We start from the raw sequence: 19,265 nt of genomic DNA, 5'->3' as shown, positions 1-19,265 counted from the left end.
AGGCCATAACTAAACAGGAAAACGCCCATCCAGAGGCAGCGCTCCTAGTGGCCGGGGACTTTAATGCAGGGAAACTCAAATCCGTTCTACCTAATTTCTACCAGCATGTTAAATGTGCAACCAAAGGGAAAAAAACTCTAGACCACCTTTACTCCACACACAGAGACGCATACAAAGCTCTCCCTCACCCTCCATTTGGCAAATCTGACCATAACTCTATCCTCCTGATTCCTGCATATTGGCAAAAACTAAAGCAGGAAGCACCAGTGACTCGGTTAATAAAAAAGTGGTCAGATGACGCAGATGCTAAGCTACAGGACTGTTTTGCTAGCACAGACTGGAACATGTTCTGGGATTCTTCAGATAGCATTGAGGAGTACACCACATCAGTCACTGGCTTCATCAATAAGTGCATCAATGACGTTGTCCCCACAGTGACCGTACGTACATACCCCAACCAGAAGCCATGGATTACAGGCAACATCCGCACTGAGCTAAAGGGTAGAGCTGCCGCTTTCAAGGAGCGGGACTCTAACCCGGACGCTTATAAGAAATCCCGCTATGCCCTCCGACAAACCATCAAACAGGCAAAGAGTCAATACAGGACTAAGATTGAATTGTACTACACCGGCTCTGACGCTCGTCGGATGTGGCAGGGCTTGAAAACTACTACAGACTACAAAGGGAAGCACAGCCGCGAGCTGCCCAGTGACACAAGCCTACCAGATGAGCTAAATCACTTCTATGCTCGCTTCGAGGCAAGCAACACTGAAGCAACACTGAAGCATGCATGAGAGCACCAGCTGTTCCGGATGACTATGTGATCACGCTCTCCGTAGCCAATGTGAGTTAGACTTTTAAGCATGTCAGGTTACCAGGACGTGTACTCCGAGCATGTGCTGACCAACTGGCAAGTGTCTTCACCGACATTTTCAACATGTCCCTGACTGAGTCTGTAATACCAACATGTTTCAAGCAGACCACCATAGTCCCCGTGCCTAAGGAATATAAGATAACCTGACTAAATGACTACTGACCCGTAGCACTGACGTCTGTAGCCATGAAGTGCTTTGAAAGGCGGGTCATGGCTCACATCAACACCATTATCCCAGAAACCCTAGACCCACTCCAATTTGCATACCGCCCCAACAGATCCATAGATGATGCAATCTCTATTGCACTCCACACTGCCCTTTCCCACCTGGACAAGAGGAACACCTACGTGAGAATGCTATTCATTGACTACAGCTCAGCGTTCAACACCATAGTGCCCTCAAAGCTCATCACTAAGCTAAGGATCCTGGGACTAAACACCTCCCTCTGCAACTGGATCCTGGACTTCCTGACGGGCCGCCCCCAGGTGGTAAGGGTAGGTAACAACACATCTGCCACGCTGATCCTCAAAATAGGGGCCCCTCAGGGGTGCGTGCTCAGTCCCCTCCTGTACACCCTGTTCACCCATGACTGCATGGCCAGGCACGACTTCCAACACCATCATTAAGTTTGCTGACGACACAACAGTGGTAGGCCTGATCACCGACAACTATGAGACAGCCTATAGGGAGGAGGTCAGAGACCTGGCCGTGTGGTGCCAGGATAACAACCTCTCCCTCAACATGACCAAGACAAAGGAGATGATTGTGGACTACAGGAAAAAAAAGAGGACTGAGCACGCCCCCATTCTCATCGACGGGGCTGTAGTGGAACAGTTTGAGAGCTTCAAGTTCCTTGGTGTCCACATAACCAACAAACTATCATGGTCCAACCACACCAAGACAGTCGTGAAGAGGGCACGACAAAGCCTATTCCCCCTCAGGAGACTGAAAAGATTTGGCATGGGTCCTCAGATCCTCAAAAAGTTCTACAGCTGCACCATCGAGAGCATCCTGACTGGTTGCATCACCGCCTGGTATGGCAACTGCTCGGCCTCCGACCGCAAGGCACTACAGAGGGTAGTAAATGTAAAATGTAGTGCATACGGCCCAGTACATCACTGGGGCCAAGCTTCCTGCCATCCAGGACCTCTATACCAGGCGGTGTCAGGGGAAGGCCCTCAAAATTGTCAAAGACTCCAGCCACCCTAGTTATTGACTGTTCTCTCTGCTACCGCACGGCAAACGGTACCGGAGCGCCAAGTCTAGGTCCAAAAGACTTCTCAACAGCTTCTACCCCCAAGCCATAAGACTCCTGAACAGCTAATCATGGCTACCCGGACTATTTGCACCCCCACCCCATCTTTTTACGCTGCTGCTACTCTGTTATTTATTTATGCATAGTCACTTTAACTCTACCCACATGTACATATTACCTCAACTACCTTAACTATCCGGTGCCCCCGCACATTGACTCTGCACCGGTACCCCCCTGTATATAGCCTCCCTACTGTTATTTTATTTTACTTCTGCTCTTTTTTTCACAACACTTTTTTGTTGTTGTTTTATTTTACTTTTTTATTAAGCAATAAATGCATTGTTGGTTAAGGGCTGTAAGTAAGCCTTTCACGGTAATGTCTACCTACACCTGTTGTATTCGGCGCATGTGGCAAATACATTTTTGATTTGATTTGATTTGAACATACACAGACATTGACTAGTGATTTGAGGCATGAAAACAGGCATTTGCTTGCTCCCTATGGTTTTGTTTGTAAAGACAGATTATTCCCCATACTGCAAGAACAGGAGCAGTTTTTCTGTTGTGTAAGTGGGGAGATTCTGATTCTGATTCTGATATCGACAATTGCGACCATAGGAAGTGGAACACAGACCAGGACAACCTGACTAGGGTGTCCTGCTACTACTGGGTACCCCATTCACAGTAACATCTAACCCTAAACCCAACCCATCCACAGCTGCCAAGAGAACACTCTAAGTTTCAAACAGTCAAAGAAGATTTTGAAAAACACTAAGGAGCAATTTTGAAAAAACTAATTTTTCAGGCAAGAAACCATACCAAACTTACTTTGAAAACGTTAAAGCACATCACCTGTCAGTCAACATCCATCAAAGTCACATTTCATATAATCTCTAAAACACAAATCTTTCATTATCTGAGCATAAAACCTGTTTAAAAAAACTGCAAAAAACTGTTTTATGCTCAGATGCTCAGAAACGGTTGGCAGGTGGTTAAGAGCGTTGTGCCAGTAATCAAGAGGTCGCTGGTTCGAATCCCCGAGCCGACTACGTGAAAAATCTGTCGATGTGCCCTTGAGCAAGGCACTTAACTCCAATTTCTCCTGTAAGTCGCTCTGGATAAGAGCGTCTGCTAAAATTTAAAAATTTAAACCACATGCTCGGAAATTATATACGACAATCAGAGCTTTTCTATTGCTGAAGTGATTAGAAAATCTCTGCTACAATGGCTATTTAGCTCCTTGATAGGCTTCTTAACAGCCTATCAAGGAGCCTCCAACATGGTATTTCAAAATGCAAAACAGTCTATTTAATGTATTTGAATGATGACGTTAATCTTAACAAGTACACAGGTATAGCCGCATCAATTCATGTATTTGAATTACTTCAAATGATTTGTATTGTGACTTTTTATTGGTCAGAGTAATACAAAGTTACGATTTTGTAATAATCATACTTATTATATTATTTTCTAAGTGGTTATGCTATTATCAAACATAGCCTACTATGTCTGTCCTGATTAAGTTTCCAATTCAATAGGCCTAGTCAATTCCAAATAAACGAACCAAAAACGTTTTGATATACATAAATATGTAGTATTTTTGCAGCTGCAATTTTAGTAACATGCTTCAGGCTATTTTAAATTTTAGCAGACGCTCTTATCCAGAGCGACTTACAGTTAGTGAGTGCATACATTTTCATACTGGCCCCCCGTGGGAATCGAACCCACAACCCTGGCGTTGCAAGCGCCAAGCTCTACCAACTGAGCTACACGGGGCTAAAAAAGTCTGCATTGCGCAACCATTTGAACTTACCTGCAGCGAGACAAACTGGCAGCAGCAGCCTGAAGACCAGTCCGCACACCACCTGGGAAGCCATTCCTTAGGATTTATGAAATATTAACAGAAAAGCTATTTTATGGTGATACGCTGCTATCTGGCATTAGGGAATCTCAATGCACCCGTCCAGCTCTCTCCAACGTCCAGGTGAGAGGGCATTGTCCGGTTAGTGTCTCAGACATTTTTTTTTTAAAGTCCAAGTCCGAAACAGCGCTTTTCATAAACAATAGCCAACAGCCGAGAAAAGTTTAGGCACGGCAGCGTCCTCTATCTTAGTTTCGACACCCCACATCCAAAACCCCAAACATCTGGACCAGTAGGATAACACTCGTCACGCAGAGCAGCACACAGTTTCTTGCAGAAAAAAAGTGTGCTTGTAACAGCATATCAACAACATTGCAGTTTATCCACATTAAGACTACGTGTTGATAACGGTTGTCTTGAATGTGGATCACGCGTAGGCCTAATAGTAAATATATAGTTCCCCTAACTCCAGCACCGCGCTTAAGACAGAAAACAATTATGAAAAACAGTCAACAAGTTGAAATTCATTATCCCAGTCTTGGATAGTGAACGCAGTTTGTCCGGCTTCTTTATTCTCCTTTAGTTTGGTAAGAGAAGACACTTGGAAGTGCGTAAAAGCGTGACTATGCTATCCTAAGGAGATGCCTACCTAGCCGTCGCACACGCCCCAGCTCCCGCACAGCTGTATGTTTTACTACCTCGTATGATTACACTTTTCTCCTCCTCAATGAAAACTTCACAAGACCACCCTGTAACTGACAAATGACTCCACCATTGAGAAGTCAGGCAAGAATTAGGGAATGATGTCTGGTCCCCAATGAGGAGCGGGAGGTAGACGCAGGGCAGGGCAGGGCAGTGAGCGTGTAGCCTAGCCTATGTTGCTCCTCCCCTGAGAGATGCGAGAGCCGCAGGCGTGGCGGCCGCATTCCAAGTCCTCCTCTGGGTCAGGTAACTCCAACCCTCGCAGATTCCAAACTGGGACGATTTTACGGGACTAACGGGAAAAGGGGAATAAGGTTTGAGCCTTGCACAGGGACTGGTTATGGACGAGTAGGCTAGTTCACTATTGTTCTATTATTTGTTTATGAGCTACAACATCTCATATAATAGTTAAAACCATAGAGATAGAACATGTTATATTATATACGGTTGTAACATGGTACATTTTTTTTCTCGTTAATTAATTGATAGGCCTACGCTAATTGCGTAAAAATAGTTGAGGATTATATTATGAATAACCTATATGCATATGGTTATGATTTTGTAGGCTACTTGATTTATGGTATACACATAAACAAATAAAACATGTAGCTAATATGTAGGCTACACCTACAAGCAATAAATCATCATAACATAATGCTGCTTAGCAACAGTAACCTATGACATATTTATAGGCTACAAAACAGTTCGTGCAACGATTTGTTTGAGGGAGAGTGGATTTAGGTTGTTATAACGCATTAGCTTTGTTGTTACACAGTCTAAAACAACTAGCGCAGCAGCAGGCCAAGTTGCTTTTATACAAGAATAGAATGCAATGACAATCATGTATACAACAGCGACATCTGTCGGGTTTGGGTGGTGCAACATGAAAGGCTTGGTTGGATAGGGTTGCAAAGGAAGAGTATATACTGGAAACTTTCGAAATGTACCTGTAAACTACCAGAATTTGTGTAATCTATTGCAAGACATATAGTGGCCCTTTTGGGTACTTCCGATTATCACAGGTGTCTGTTACAGTCTCTGGCCCTCTGTGTGGCCTTATCACATGTAAAATACATGAAATCATTAAACAATATTATTTTAAAATAAATAGAATGCCAATGCTCTAAAACATTAACCTAAATATAAACCATTAACTTATTGAATACCATATTTTTAGTAGGCCTATCCAGTTGTACATAGTGTTTTCATATCTCTATCAATTACATTTTCTTGGAATGTAGTTTAAGACAACAGGGGTCATTAGTAGCATGGTCGAATTTTACTTTTAGAAAAGGATATGGCCTTTTACACCCATTAACCATATATGGCTAAGTGATGCTTCCACTCCTTCACCATCTAAAATAGTGGAATGAATGTCACACAGCTTGTGAGAGGCAAAGTGAGTGTTAAGTGAATCAGATAGATATGGCCATCACAACAAGGGTATGGTATCACATGCACCAAGATGGTAAAAACAGAACCAAGAGAACCAACACAAGCATTGGGCTAGGTATAGCTAACGGGCATGTACAGTATGTGAATATATCCATATTTGTACAGGCATACCCATAAAAAAAAATGTTCACTGTTTTCCCATGATGATGGCTACATCACATTGCTATTCTATCAAATAAAAACAGATCTGTCAACAAAAAAAAAAAGGAACCACAATATTCATTAGACAATGTTGAATATGAATGGGAATGTACAGGTAACTGCCAAAATAAAGGAAACAATTGAGTAAATGAGGGATACAACGTATATTGAAAGCAGGTGCTTCCACACAGGTGTGGTTCCTGAGTTAATTAAACAATTAACATCCCATCATGCTTAGGGTCATGTATAAAAATAGGCCATTATTTTATATCATGACCCCATAGGATGACAATTCCCTCATCCACAGGGGACGAGGGGGGTCACTGAATGGTTTGATGAGCATGAAAACCAGACACCACGGCCGTCTCAGTCACCAGATCTCAACCCAATTCAACACTTATGGGAGATTCTAGAGCGGCGCCTGAGACAGCGTTTTCCTGCACCATCAACAAAACACCAAATTATGACATTTCTCGTGGAAGAATGGTGTCACATCCCTCCAATAGAGTTCCAGACACTTGTAGAATCTATGCCAAGGTGCATTGAAGCTGTTCTGGCTCGTGGTGGCCCAACGCCCTATTAAGACACTTTATAATTCTGGTTCCTTATTTTGGCTGTTACCTGTACATCCATAAAATACTTCTGAAAAAACACGAACAAATGAAAAGGTGTGTAACAATAATGTACGAACAACGACAGGTGAATACAGCTGGCAAGAACACAAAGAGAATAACAAGTATTACTGTAATTGTTTATTTCATTTAATATAGTGAATAACTAGGCCCAACGGCACTGAAAATAATCTTGGCAGTGATTTAAGTCTTACCATCCACAACCATCACTACAAACCAAACATCTAGCTCCAGACAAACCTGCTCCATCTATTTTCATTACGTCATTGAAAACACGTCTACATTTTCCACCATTTTCCTTTGTATGAGGATCCATATTTAGAAAAGTTTTTAAAAACGGTTAAACATTGTGACAAACTTTAGTCAGTGTTTCAACTAAGAATAAATAAGCAGTACTTACAATCTATGTAATTACTACTGTAAATCTAGTCAAATTATTAACTGGCCGTGTGTATATTACATACTTGCAATAAACAGTAAAAAGATTTCCATATTATAAGGAGAAATTACATTTTAGCTAAATCTCCTCTGAAAAAAAAAGAGCAGGCTTGCATACTCTGCAGCAGGATTTCATGATTTGAGGTAAAAGGCGGAGGAGAATCCACTGGATAGATGGAGGTAGACTTTTACTTTTGCACACCTGGGTCACTGTCGTCCCGCTTGTAGCTGATAGGCTGCAGTTGCTGGACGACGTAATTGGCCATCTCGTGGGTTCCTGCAGCGACCACTCTTCGGGACATGAGGTCGAGAGGACCCCCTGGAACAAAAAAAACACATCTTATGTAACTCCAACATCCATCAAAAACACACTCATAACCACATTCAAATCAACTATAAACAAACTATAAATACATGAAACTATAAATACATGAATCAGTCCTAACCCTCCTCACTAACAAATCAAATCTAAAACTATTTCAATCAAATTTCCATTCAGGCACCACCGCGGCCCACTACTAGACCGTTGGAACTGGTTGAAAGGTAAAATGGAGTCTTCTCCTACATTACAGGGAAGGAGCTGATAGGCCAGGCCAAGGCAGGCCGAGGCCTCAGAGGGCCCTTGTTCTCTCGGGACTGCCAGAGACTGAACGGCAGCACACAGCAGCTGACCACATGATCCCGACCTCACGCCCAGTCCCTCCGTCTCTCAACAGTGGTCCTTTTGTGCAACACCCCGGGCCTTGGGAAGAAGAGATGAACGAGGCAGACGGCCAGCCACTTCTTCAGCCGGATAGCAAGCTCAGCCTCACAATAGGCTTCGGAAGGGCACAGTCCATACGTCATTACTCAAGAGATAGCAACTATACTATGAAATACCAGAAATGGTACATTCTCATTTTAAAAGTTACCGTGTCTATCACAATAATGACAGCCAATAAGAACTGATTCAATAATACCCTAGGGACTTTTCCATAATAACAGTATGCGTTCTTTGCATTCTGTGGGACCTCATTAGTTATTTGCTCAAGTGAAAGCTCTAGCTAATATACCCATCTCATCACTGCCTCCTCCAGGACAACCATTCAGATGAGCTCAGTTTGAGACCAGAATACAGGGGGACATACAGTACAAATTATAAGCCTTATAGAAATAAACATTGAGTGTTTGTGAAACCGATCCCTATCACCCATCATTGACAGGGAGTCAAATAATCTATTGTATTGTAAGTCTATTCTAGAACCCCCCACCTGTGGTGTCTATGACGACTCCCCCGGCCTCTCGGATGATGACAGCGGCAGCGGCGATGTCCCAGCAGTGCAGGCCGTACTGGTAATAGGCCTCAGCCGCGCCCGTGGCTATCAGACACAGGGCCAGGGTGGAGCTGCCGATGATCCTCACCCTGGAACACACGGAGTAGCCAAGTGTCTCAGAGTAAGAGTGCTGATCTAGGGTCAGATCCCCCCCTATCCATGTAATCTTATTCATTGTGATCCAAAAAAGGCAAAACTGATCCTAAACCAGCACTCCCACTCCGAGACGTTTGAGATATACGGCCCCTGGTCCCAGATCTGTTTATGCTCTATAGTCATGTTTGGCATGACAATGGCCATATATGCATTGAAGACAAAGCCCAAACAGACCTGGGACCAGGCTATTCAAGGAATGTCTAAGGCCAAAATACATCACTGTATTGCCATTGGATCGTAAAGACCCTGATATGAGGCCCATTAGACCCGGGTCATGTTCATCAGGTAACACAACAGAAAAACAGTTGATAATGTTTTGCAACCCTGTTTTAGTCTGTTTTCTTCCGTTTGGTGCCTAATGAACATGACCCAGAATGACCACTGAAACAGTCAGTGGGTACCCATGAGCTGGTGCACTCAGTAACTTCATGATGTTCCCTGAGAAGATGTTGAGTGTTGCTGGGTCCCGCTTGGCTCCGATCTCGGTCAAAATGAGCGCCTTGGAGACATCTATCAGTCGTTGGGAATAGAAAAACAGCTTCAGATTAGGATAATGGATACAGAACATTTTAGTAAACCAAAAAAATAAAAAAGATTCTCAAATCGATAACTTAAATCAATCAAGCTAACATTTGATAATGCTGCATGGTACAATTGCTTGTTTCAGCTGCTTCCCTTGTTACTTTAACACAGGGGTAGGCGAGCCTGGTCCTGAGGTTCATGTTTTTGATTTAACCGACCTGGAAGGCCAGGTGTGTTACATTTAGTTAATCACTGAACTGATCCATTAGCTCAGTTGGTCAGGTGTTGTGCCTAGTTGGAACAAAATCATGCAGTACCTGTGGCACTCCAGGAACAGGGTTGCCGACCCCTAGTTTAACATATGGCATTACAATTGACAGGTGACTGGAGTGACTATCCTACCGATCCTTGACTTCGGCGATGTCATTTACAAAATAGCCTCCAACACTCTACTCAGCAAATTGGATGTTGTCTATCACAGTGCCATCCGTTTTGTCTCCAAAGCCCCATATAATACCCACCACTGTGACCTGTACGCTCTTGTTGGCTGGTCCTCACTACATATTCGTCGCCAAACCCACTGGCTCCAGGCCATCTATAAATCACTGCTAGGCAAATCCCCGCCTTATCTTAGCTCATTGGTCACCATAGCAACACCCACCCATAGTCTGCGCTCCAGCGGGTATATCTCACTGGTCATCCCCAAAGCCAACACCTCCTTTGGCCGCAATTCCTTCCAGTTCTCTGCTGCCAATGACTGGAACAAATTGCAAAAATCTCTGAAGCTGGAGACACTTATCTCCCTCACAAACTTTAAGCATCAGTTGTCAGAGCACCTTACCGATCACTGCACCTGTACACAGCCCATCTGAAATTAGCTCGCCCAACTACCTCATCCCTATATTGTTATTTATTTTGCTCATTTGTACCCCAGTATCTCTATTTCCACATCATCTCTTGCACATCTATCATTCCAGTGTTAATACTAATTGTAATTATTTTGCACTATAGCCTATTTTATTGCCTTACCTCCATAACTTGCTAAATTTGCACACTGTATATTATATGTATTTCTGTTGTATTTTTGACTTTGTTTTGTTTTACCCCATATGTAACTCTGTGTTGTTGTTTTTATCGCACTGCTTTGCTTTATCTTGGCCAGGTCGCAGTTGTAAATGAGAACTTGTTCTCAACTGGTTTACCTGGTTAAATAAAGGTGAAAAAACAAAAAAAACAATCCACTATGAACATGTGGGTGCATCACACAAAGCGGTAAGGAGAAGTTGACTTACCTTTTTCCTTTGATACTTGGATCCTTACACCATTGCAAAATGCCCCGTGGCCTTTTCTTGCTGTGTATAATGTTCCATCGAAGCAATGGTATATCACTCCAAACTCAAGCTACATTAGAATACAAATGAATACCCTTTTAATAGTAATATTTTTTACTTGGTCAATTCTGTTCACCCACACTTCTCATGCTTACCTCTTTCTTCACAGCAAAACCAATGCTAACTGCAACCATGGGGAAACTGAGAAAATCAAGTACATCATCAATAGCCTAAATCTTTGGTGATGCTATTCTATCGATAACAGAGTATAAATATTTTCTTTATTTACTATGTTTATTTCAACATGTATAGTTCCAAATCCCTAATCTGAGGAAATGGCTGTCGTAGATATTGCTGTTGGAAACTGTCATTGTACCTGTGAACAAAGTTACAGGTGCCATCGATAGGGTCTATGATCCAGGAGGGGCTGTCTGTGAGGATGCATTTCTCCCCGGCTGCAGACGACTCCTCTCCGATGAACCTGTCACAAGTTCACCAAATACAGCGTGTGAATGCCATGCGTGCATCATTCCCTGACACTCAGCACTGTCATGATTAGAGGCCTAAAGAGATCTTTCAGCTGTGTAAACGCAGAGGGCCTAGCGCAGACGTGTCAAACTCATTACATGGAAGGCCTAGTGCAGGGTTTCCCGAACTCTGTTCTGGGGACGCCAAGTGGTACGCGTTTTGGTTTTTGCCGAAGCACTACACAGCTGATTCAACTAATCATCAAGCTTTGATTATTTGAATCAGCTGTGTAATGCTAGGGCAAAAACCAAAACGCGTACCACTTGGGGTCCCCAGAACAGAGTTTGGGAAACGCTGGCCTAGTGTCCTTTCAATTAAGACCTAGAAAACCAGTTGAGGGCAGTTCCTTACTTATTAGTGACCTTAATTCATCAATCAAGTATATATAGCCTCCCTGTATATATAGCCTCCCTACTGTTATTTTATTTTACTTCTGCTCTTTTTTTCTCAACACTTTTTTTGTTGTTGTTTTATTTTTACTTTTTTTGTTAAAAATAAATGCACTGTTGGTTAAGGGCTGTAAGTAAGCATTTCACTGTAATGTCTGCACCTGTTGTATTCGGCGCATGTGACCAATAAAATTGTATTTTGATTTGATTTGAAGTACAAGGGAGGAGTGAAAACCCGCACACACTCCTCCGTAGAATGAGTTTGACACCTGTGGCAGAGGGCAGGGGCTAGTTGGGAGCCAAAATGTAACCCCCCCTGTGTTGAGGAGATACCATTGGAAGATCCCATTGCGTACCTGTGCGAGGGGAACTTGTCCCTGAGGGTGGAGATGATGAGCTCCTCCACCTGCTGGTCGGCCTCCGTTACCAGGTCGGTTGGCGTGCTCTTGGTACTCACGTTCTTCTCGTGCTTCACCGCCTCCTGCACTACCTGGAGGGGGCGGGACCAAGTAACATATAGCACACACCTGGAGGGGGCGGGACCAAGTAACATATAATGCACACCTGGAGGGGGTGGGACCAAGTAACATATAGCACACACCTGGAGGGGGTGGAACCAAGTAACATATAGCACACACATGGAGGGGGCGGGACCAAGTAACATATAGCACACACCTGGAGGGGGTGGAACCAAGTAACATATAGCACACACCTGGAGGGGGCGGGACCAAGTAACATATAGCACACACCTGGAGGGGGCGGGACCAAGTAACATATAATGCACACCTGGAGGGGGTGGGACCAAGTAACATATAGCACACACCTGGAGGGCGGGACCAAGTAACATATAGCACACACCTGGAGGGGCGGGACCAATTAACATATAGCACACACCTGGAGGGGGTGGAACCAAGTAACATATAGCACACACCTGGAGGGGGGGCGGAACCAAGTAACATATAGCACACACCTGGAGGGGGTGGAACCAAGTAACATATAGCACACACCTGGAGGGGGCGGAACCAAGTAACATATAGCACACACCTGGAGGGGGCGGGACCAAGTAACATATAGCACACACCTGGAGGGTGCGGGACCAAGTAACATATAATGCATACCTGGAGGGGGCGGGACCAAGTAACATATAATGCATACCTGGAGGGGGCGGGACCAAGTAACATATAGCAAACACCTGGAGGGGGTGGAACCAAGTAACATATAGCACACACCTGGAGGGGGCGGGACCAAGTAACATATAGCACACACCTGGAGGGGGCGGGACCAAGAAACATATAGCACACACCTGGAGGGGGCGGGACCAAGTAACATATAGCACACACCTGGAGGGGGCGGGACCAAATAACATATAGCACACACCTGGAGGGGGCGGAACCAAGTAACATATAGCACACACCTGGAGGGGGCGGGACCAAGTAACATATAGCACACACCTGGAGGGGGTGGAACCAAGTAACATATAGCACACACCTGGAGGGCGGGACCAAGTAACATATAGCACACACCTGGAGGGGGCGGGACCAAGTAACATATAATGCATACCTGGAGGGGGCGGAACCAAGTAACATATAGCACACACCTGGAGGGGGCGGAACCAAGTAACATATAGCACACACCTGGAGGGGGCGGGACCAAGTAACATATAGCACACAGCTGGAGGGGGCGGAACCAAGTAACATATAGCACACACCTGGAGGGGGCGGGACCAAGTAACATATAGCACACACCTGGAGGGGGCGGGACCAAGTAACATATAGCACACACCTGGAGGGGGCGGGACCAAGTAACATATAATGCATACCTGGAGGGGGCGGAACCAAGTAACATATAGCACACACCTGGAGGGGGTGGGACCAAGTAACATATAATGCATACCTGGAGGGGGCGGAACCAAGTAACATATAGCACACACCTGGAGGGGGCGGGACCAAGTAACATATAGCACAAACCTGGAGGGTGTGGGACCAAGTAACATATAGCACACACCTGGAGGGTGCGGGACCAAGTAACGTATAGCACACACCTGGAGGGGGCGGGACCAAGTAACATATAGCACACACCTGGAGGGGGTGGAACCAAGTAACATATAGCACACACCTGGAGGGGACGGGACCAAGTAACATATAGCACACACCTGGAGGGGGTGGAACCAAGTAACATATAGCACACACCTGGAGGGGGCGGGACCAAGTAACATATAGCACACACCTGGAGGGGGCGGAACCAAGTAACATATAGCACACACCTGGAGGGGGCGGGACCAAGTAACATATAGCACACACCTGGAGGGGGTGGAACCAAGTAACATATAGCACACACCTGGAGGGGGCGGGACCAAGTAACATATAGCACACACCTGGAGGGGGCGGGACCAAGTAACATATAGCACACACCTGGAGGGGGCGGGACCAAGTAACATATAATGCATACCTGGAGGGGGCGGGACCAAGTAACATATAGCACACACCTGGAGGGGGCGGGACCAAGTAACATATAGCACACACCTGGAAGGGGTGGAAACAAGTAACATATAGCACACACCTGGAGGGGACGGGACCAAGTAACATATAGCACACACCTGGAGGGGGCGGGACCAAGTAACATATAATGCATACCTGGAGGGGGCGGGACCAAGTAACATATAGCACACACCTGGAGGGGGCGGGACCAAGTAACATATAGCACACACCTGGAGGGGGCGGGACCAAGTAACATATAATGCATACCTGGAGGGGGCGGGACCAAGTAACATATAGCACACACCTGGAGGGGGTGGAACCAAGTAACATATAGCACACACCTGGAGGGGGTGGAACCAAGTAACATATAGCACACACCTGGAGGGGGCGGGACCAAGTAACATATAGCACACACCTGGAGGGGGTGGAACCAAGTAACATATAGCACACACCTGGAGGGGGTGGAACCAAGTAACATATAGCACACACCTGGAGGGGACGGGACCAAGTAACATATAGCACACACCTGGAGGGGGTGGAACCAAGTAACATATAGCACACACCTGGAGGGGGTGGAACCAAGTAACATATAGCACACACCTGGAGGGGGCGGGACCAAGTAACATATAGCACACACCTGGAGGGGGCGGGACCAAGTAACATATAGCACACACCTGGAGGGGGCGGGACCAAGTAACATATAGCACACACCTGGAGGGGGCGGGACCAACTAACATATAGCACACACCTGGAAGGGGTGGAACCAAGTAACATATAGCACACACCTGGAGGGGACGGGACCAAGTAACATATAGCACACACCTGGAGGGGGCGGGACCAAGTAACATATAATGCATACCTGGAGGGGGCGGGACCAAGTAACATATAGCACACACCTGGAGGGGGCGGGACCAAGTAACATATAGCACACACCTGGAGGGGGCGGGACCAAGTAACATATAATGCATACCTGGAGGGGGCGGGACCAAGTAACATATAGCACACACCTGGAGGGGGTGGAACCAAGTAACATATAGCACACACCTGGAGGGGTGGAACCAAGTAACATATAGCACACACCTGGAGGGGGCGGGACCAAGTAACATATAGCACACACCTGGAGGGGGTGGAACCAAGTAACATATAGCACACACCTGGAGGGGGTGGAACCAAGTAACATATAGCACACACCTGGAGGGGACGGGACCAAGTAACATATAGCACACACCTGGAGGGTGGAACCAAGTAACATATAGCACACACCTGGAGGGGTGGAACCAAGTAACATATAGCACACACCTGGAGGGGGCGGGACCAAGTAACATATAGCACACACCTGGAGGGGGCGGGACCAAGTAACATATAGCACACACCTGGAGGGGGTGGAACCAAGTAACATATAGCACACACCTGGAGGGCGGGACCAAGTAACATATAGCACACACCTGGAGGGGGCGGGACCAAGTAACATATAGCACACACCTGGAGGGGGCGGAACCAAGTAACATATAGCACACACCTGGAGGGGGTGGAACCAAGTAACATATAGCACACACCTGGAGGGGGTGGAACCAAGTAACATATAGCACACACCTGGAGGGGGCGGGACCAAGTTACATATAGCACACACCTGGAGGGGTGGAACCAAGTAACATATAGCACACACCTGGAGGGGGTGGAACCAAGTAACATATAGCACACACCTGGAGGGGGCGGGACCAAGTTACATATAGCACACACCTGGAGGGGGCGGAACCAAGTAACATATAGCACACACCTGGAGGGGGCGGGACCAAGTAACATATAGCACACACCTGGAGGGGGCGGGACCAAGTAACATATAATTCACACCTGGAGGGGGTGGAACCAAGTAACATATAGCACACACCTGGAGGGGGTGGAACCAAGTAACATATAGCACACACCTGGAGGGGGCGTAACCAAGTAACATATAGCACACACCTGGAGGGGGTGGAACCAAGTAACATATAGCACACACCTGGAGGGGGCAGAACCAAGTAACATATAGCACACACCTGGAGGGGGCGGGACCAAGTAACATATAGCACACACCTGGAGGGGGCGGGACCAAGTAACATATAATGCACACCTGGAGGGGGTGGAACCAAGTAACATATAGCACACACCTGGAGGGGGTGGAACCAAGTAACATATAGCACACACCTGGAGGGGGCGGAACCAAGTAACATATAGCACACACCTGGAGGGGGTGGAACCAAGTAACATATAGCACACACCTGGAGGGGTGGAACCAAGTAACATATAGCACACACCTGGAGGGGCGGGACCAAGTTACATATAGCACACACCTGGAGGGGCGGGACCAAGTAACATATAGCACACACCTGGAGGGGGTGGAACCAAGTAACATATAGCACACACCTGGAGGGGGCGGGACCAAGTAACATATAGCACACACCTGGAGGGGGCGGGACCAAGTAACATATAGCACACACCTGGAGGGGGCGGGACCAAGTAACATATAGCACACACCTGGAGGGGGTGGAACCAAGTAACATATAGCACACACCTGGAGGGGGTGGAACCAAGTAACATATAGCACACACCTGGAGGGGGCGAGACCAAGTTACATATAGCACACACCTGGAGGGGGCGGAACCAAGTAAAATATAGCACACACCTGGAGGGGGCGGGACCAAGTAACATATAGCACACACCTGGAGGGGGCGGGACCAAGTAACATATAATGCACACCTGGAGGGGGTGGAACCAAGTAACATATAGCACACACCTGGAGGGGGTGGAACCAAGTAACATATAGCACACACCTGGAGGGGGCGGGACCAAGTAACATATAGCACACACCTGGAGGGGTGGAACCAAGTAACATATAGCACACACCTGGAGGGGGCGGGACCAAGTAACATATAGCACACACCTGGAGGGGGCGGAACCAAGTAACATATAGCACACACCTGGAGGGGGCGGGACCAAGTTACATATAGCACACACCTGGAGGGGTGGGACCAAGTAACATATAGCACACACCTGGAGGGGGTGGAACCAAGTAACATATAGCACACACCTGGAGGGGGCGGAACCAAGTAACATATAGCACACACCTGGAGGGGGTGGAACCAAGTAACATATAGCACACACCTGGAGGGGGTGGAACCAAGTAACATATAGCACACACCTGGAGGGGGTGGAACCAAGTAACATATAGCACACACCTGGAGGGTGTGGAACCAAGTAACATATAGCACACACCTGGAGGGGGCGGAACCAAGTAACATATAGCACACACCTGGAGGGGGCGGAACCAAGTAACATATAGCACACACCTGGAGGGGGTGGAACCAAGTAACATATAGCACACACCTGGAGGGGGTGGAACCAAGTAACATATAGCACACACCTGGAGGGGACGGGACCAAGTAACATATAGCACACACCTGGAGGGGGTGGAACCAAGTAACATATAGCACACACCTGGAGGGGACGGGACCAAGTAACATATAGCACACACCTGGAGGGGGCGGAACCAAGTAACATATAGCACACACCTGGAGGGGGTGGAACCAAGTAACATATAGCACACACCTGGAGGGGTGGAACCAAGTAACATATAGCACACACCTGGAGGGGTGGAACCAAGTAACATATAGCACACACCTGGAGGGGGTGGAACCAAGTAACATATAGCACACACCTGGAGGGGGCGGGACCAAGTAACATATAGCACACACCTGGAGGGGGTGGAACCAAGTAACATACAGCACACACCTGGAGGGGGCGGGACCAAGTAACATATAATGCACACCTGGAGGGGGCGGGACCAAGTAACAAATAATGCACATCTGGAGGGGGCGGGACCAAGTAACATATAATGCATACCTGGAGGGGGCGGGACAAAGTAACATATAGCACACACCTGGAGGGGGCGGGACCAAGTAACATATAGCACACACCTGGAGGGGGTGGAACCAAGTAACATACAGCACACACCTGGAGGGGGCGGGACCAAGTAACATATAATGCACACCTGGAGGGGGCGGGACCAAGTAACATATAATGCACATCTGGAGGGGGCGGGACCAAGTAACATATAATGCATACCTGGAGGGGGCGGGACCAAGTAACATATAGCACACACCTGGAGGGGGCGGGACCAAGTAACATTTAGCACACACCTGGAGGGGGCGGGACCAAGTAACATATAATGCACACCTGGAGGGGGTGGAACCAAGTAACATATAGCACACACCTGGAGGGGGTGGAACCAAGTAACACTTGACTTACCTTACCAACTCTAAATGCAACTTCTACAGCAACATCCATGCACTCCCGCCAGCACTTGTCACTGTCCGAGGTTGTCATTTTATAATGAGGAGCAGGGGCTATTTTTTTGCCGTTTACGGTAGGTTATTCCAGGCATCCAAGAGTCAGCAAATTATAACCTATTATGTGGCTTGCGGCACAGTTCCGAATCTGCGGTGTATGTCTCCGGTACGGTCCCGTTATGGCCGGTGTCCACCTCCGCGATGCAGACGGGTGCTCTCTTCTCTACTGCCTTGCTATTGAGTGGACTTCGATAACAACAACGTTTGTAAATAATGTACGATTCTACGTTGGATTCGAAGGACCTTGATAGGGGCAAAACGAATCTCTATTCCCGTCAACGTCGACGAGACATGACCAATCTGGAACCTGGAACTAGATGAAAGCAAACTCCATGTTATTGGTCGCCATTGTCAACCTGTAGCCTATAAATAATATTTGGCGAGGAAAACTCTTGAATAAACAACATTGTATTTTACTCACAGTCAGTTAGCCTAAGTTACGGTCTCCTACAGCATAAGGCACGTAGAATGAAATGTCTTGTAGGTAAACACAGACGAGGACTTCCGACGCATTCGTATCCAGTGATGATGAAAAAAAATGCCGCGGCGAGTAGGCTAAACAGAATTAACACTGCACCACGTGATGATGTCTGGCGTGCTGTCACGGATGGATAACATTTTATCCACGACCACCAATGTATCGAAATGTTGCCTAGTAGACTGCATTAAATCTGTGCTTGAAGATCAAAGTGAGGTCTCAAACATATTTAGTCTTTATCTTTGTTGTCAGTTTATGAATAAAGTTTGACATGATTTGAATAAGCTTACCCTTTTAATAACACTACTTAAAGCCTGCAGGTATAAT

The 19,265-nt window shown here is 46.5% G+C and overlaps 1 protein-coding gene across 1 annotated transcript; it reads right to left on the bottom strand.

Moving 5' to 3' along the window:
* Window positions 1–7,026: 7,026 nt before the first annotated feature.
* Window positions 7,027–19,022, bottom strand: LOC121549675 (inositol monophosphatase 2-like). Its single transcript, XM_041861499.2, has 9 exons — window positions 18,882–19,022; window positions 18,360–18,773; window positions 11,955–12,088; window positions 11,058–11,162; window positions 10,837–10,882; window positions 10,643–10,751; window positions 9,230–9,338; window positions 8,610–8,761; window positions 7,027–7,678 (listed from the first exon to the last, which is right to left on the bottom strand). Exons 2-9 carry the CDS (start codon window positions 18,435–18,437, stop codon window positions 7,548–7,550), a joined length of 864 nt encoding a protein of 287 aa, XP_041717433.1. The 5' UTR covers window positions 18,438–18,773; window positions 18,882–19,022; the 3' UTR covers window positions 7,027–7,547.
* Between the last annotated feature and the right edge of the window lie 243 nt (window positions 19,023–19,265).

The sequence above is a fragment of the Coregonus clupeaformis genome, chromosome 34 (genome assembly GCF_020615455.1).
Source record: "Coregonus clupeaformis isolate EN_2021a chromosome 34, ASM2061545v1, whole genome shotgun sequence".
In the NCBI taxonomy this organism is placed as follows: Eukaryota; Metazoa; Chordata; class Actinopteri; order Salmoniformes; family Salmonidae; genus Coregonus; species Coregonus clupeaformis.
This window is presented reverse-complemented; position numbering and strand designations above follow the sequence as displayed.

What these genes read in the sequence shown, in the direction of transcription:
- LOC121549675 (XM_041861499.2), bottom strand. Translation starts at nt 18,437, where the DNA reads ATGACAACCTCGGACAGTGACAAGTGCTGGCGGGAGTGCATGGATGTT. An exon ending in TTGCATTTAGAGTTGGTAAG is followed by an intron (nt 12,089 to 18,359) that starts GTAAGTCAAGTG and finishes CGCCCCCTCCAG; the next exon opens with GTAGTGCAGGAGGCGGTGAA. An exon ending in CTGAGTGCACCAGCTCATGG is followed by an intron (nt 8,762 to 9,229) that starts GTACCCACTGAC and finishes CGTGTGTTCCAG; the next exon opens with GGTGAGGATCATCGGCAGCT.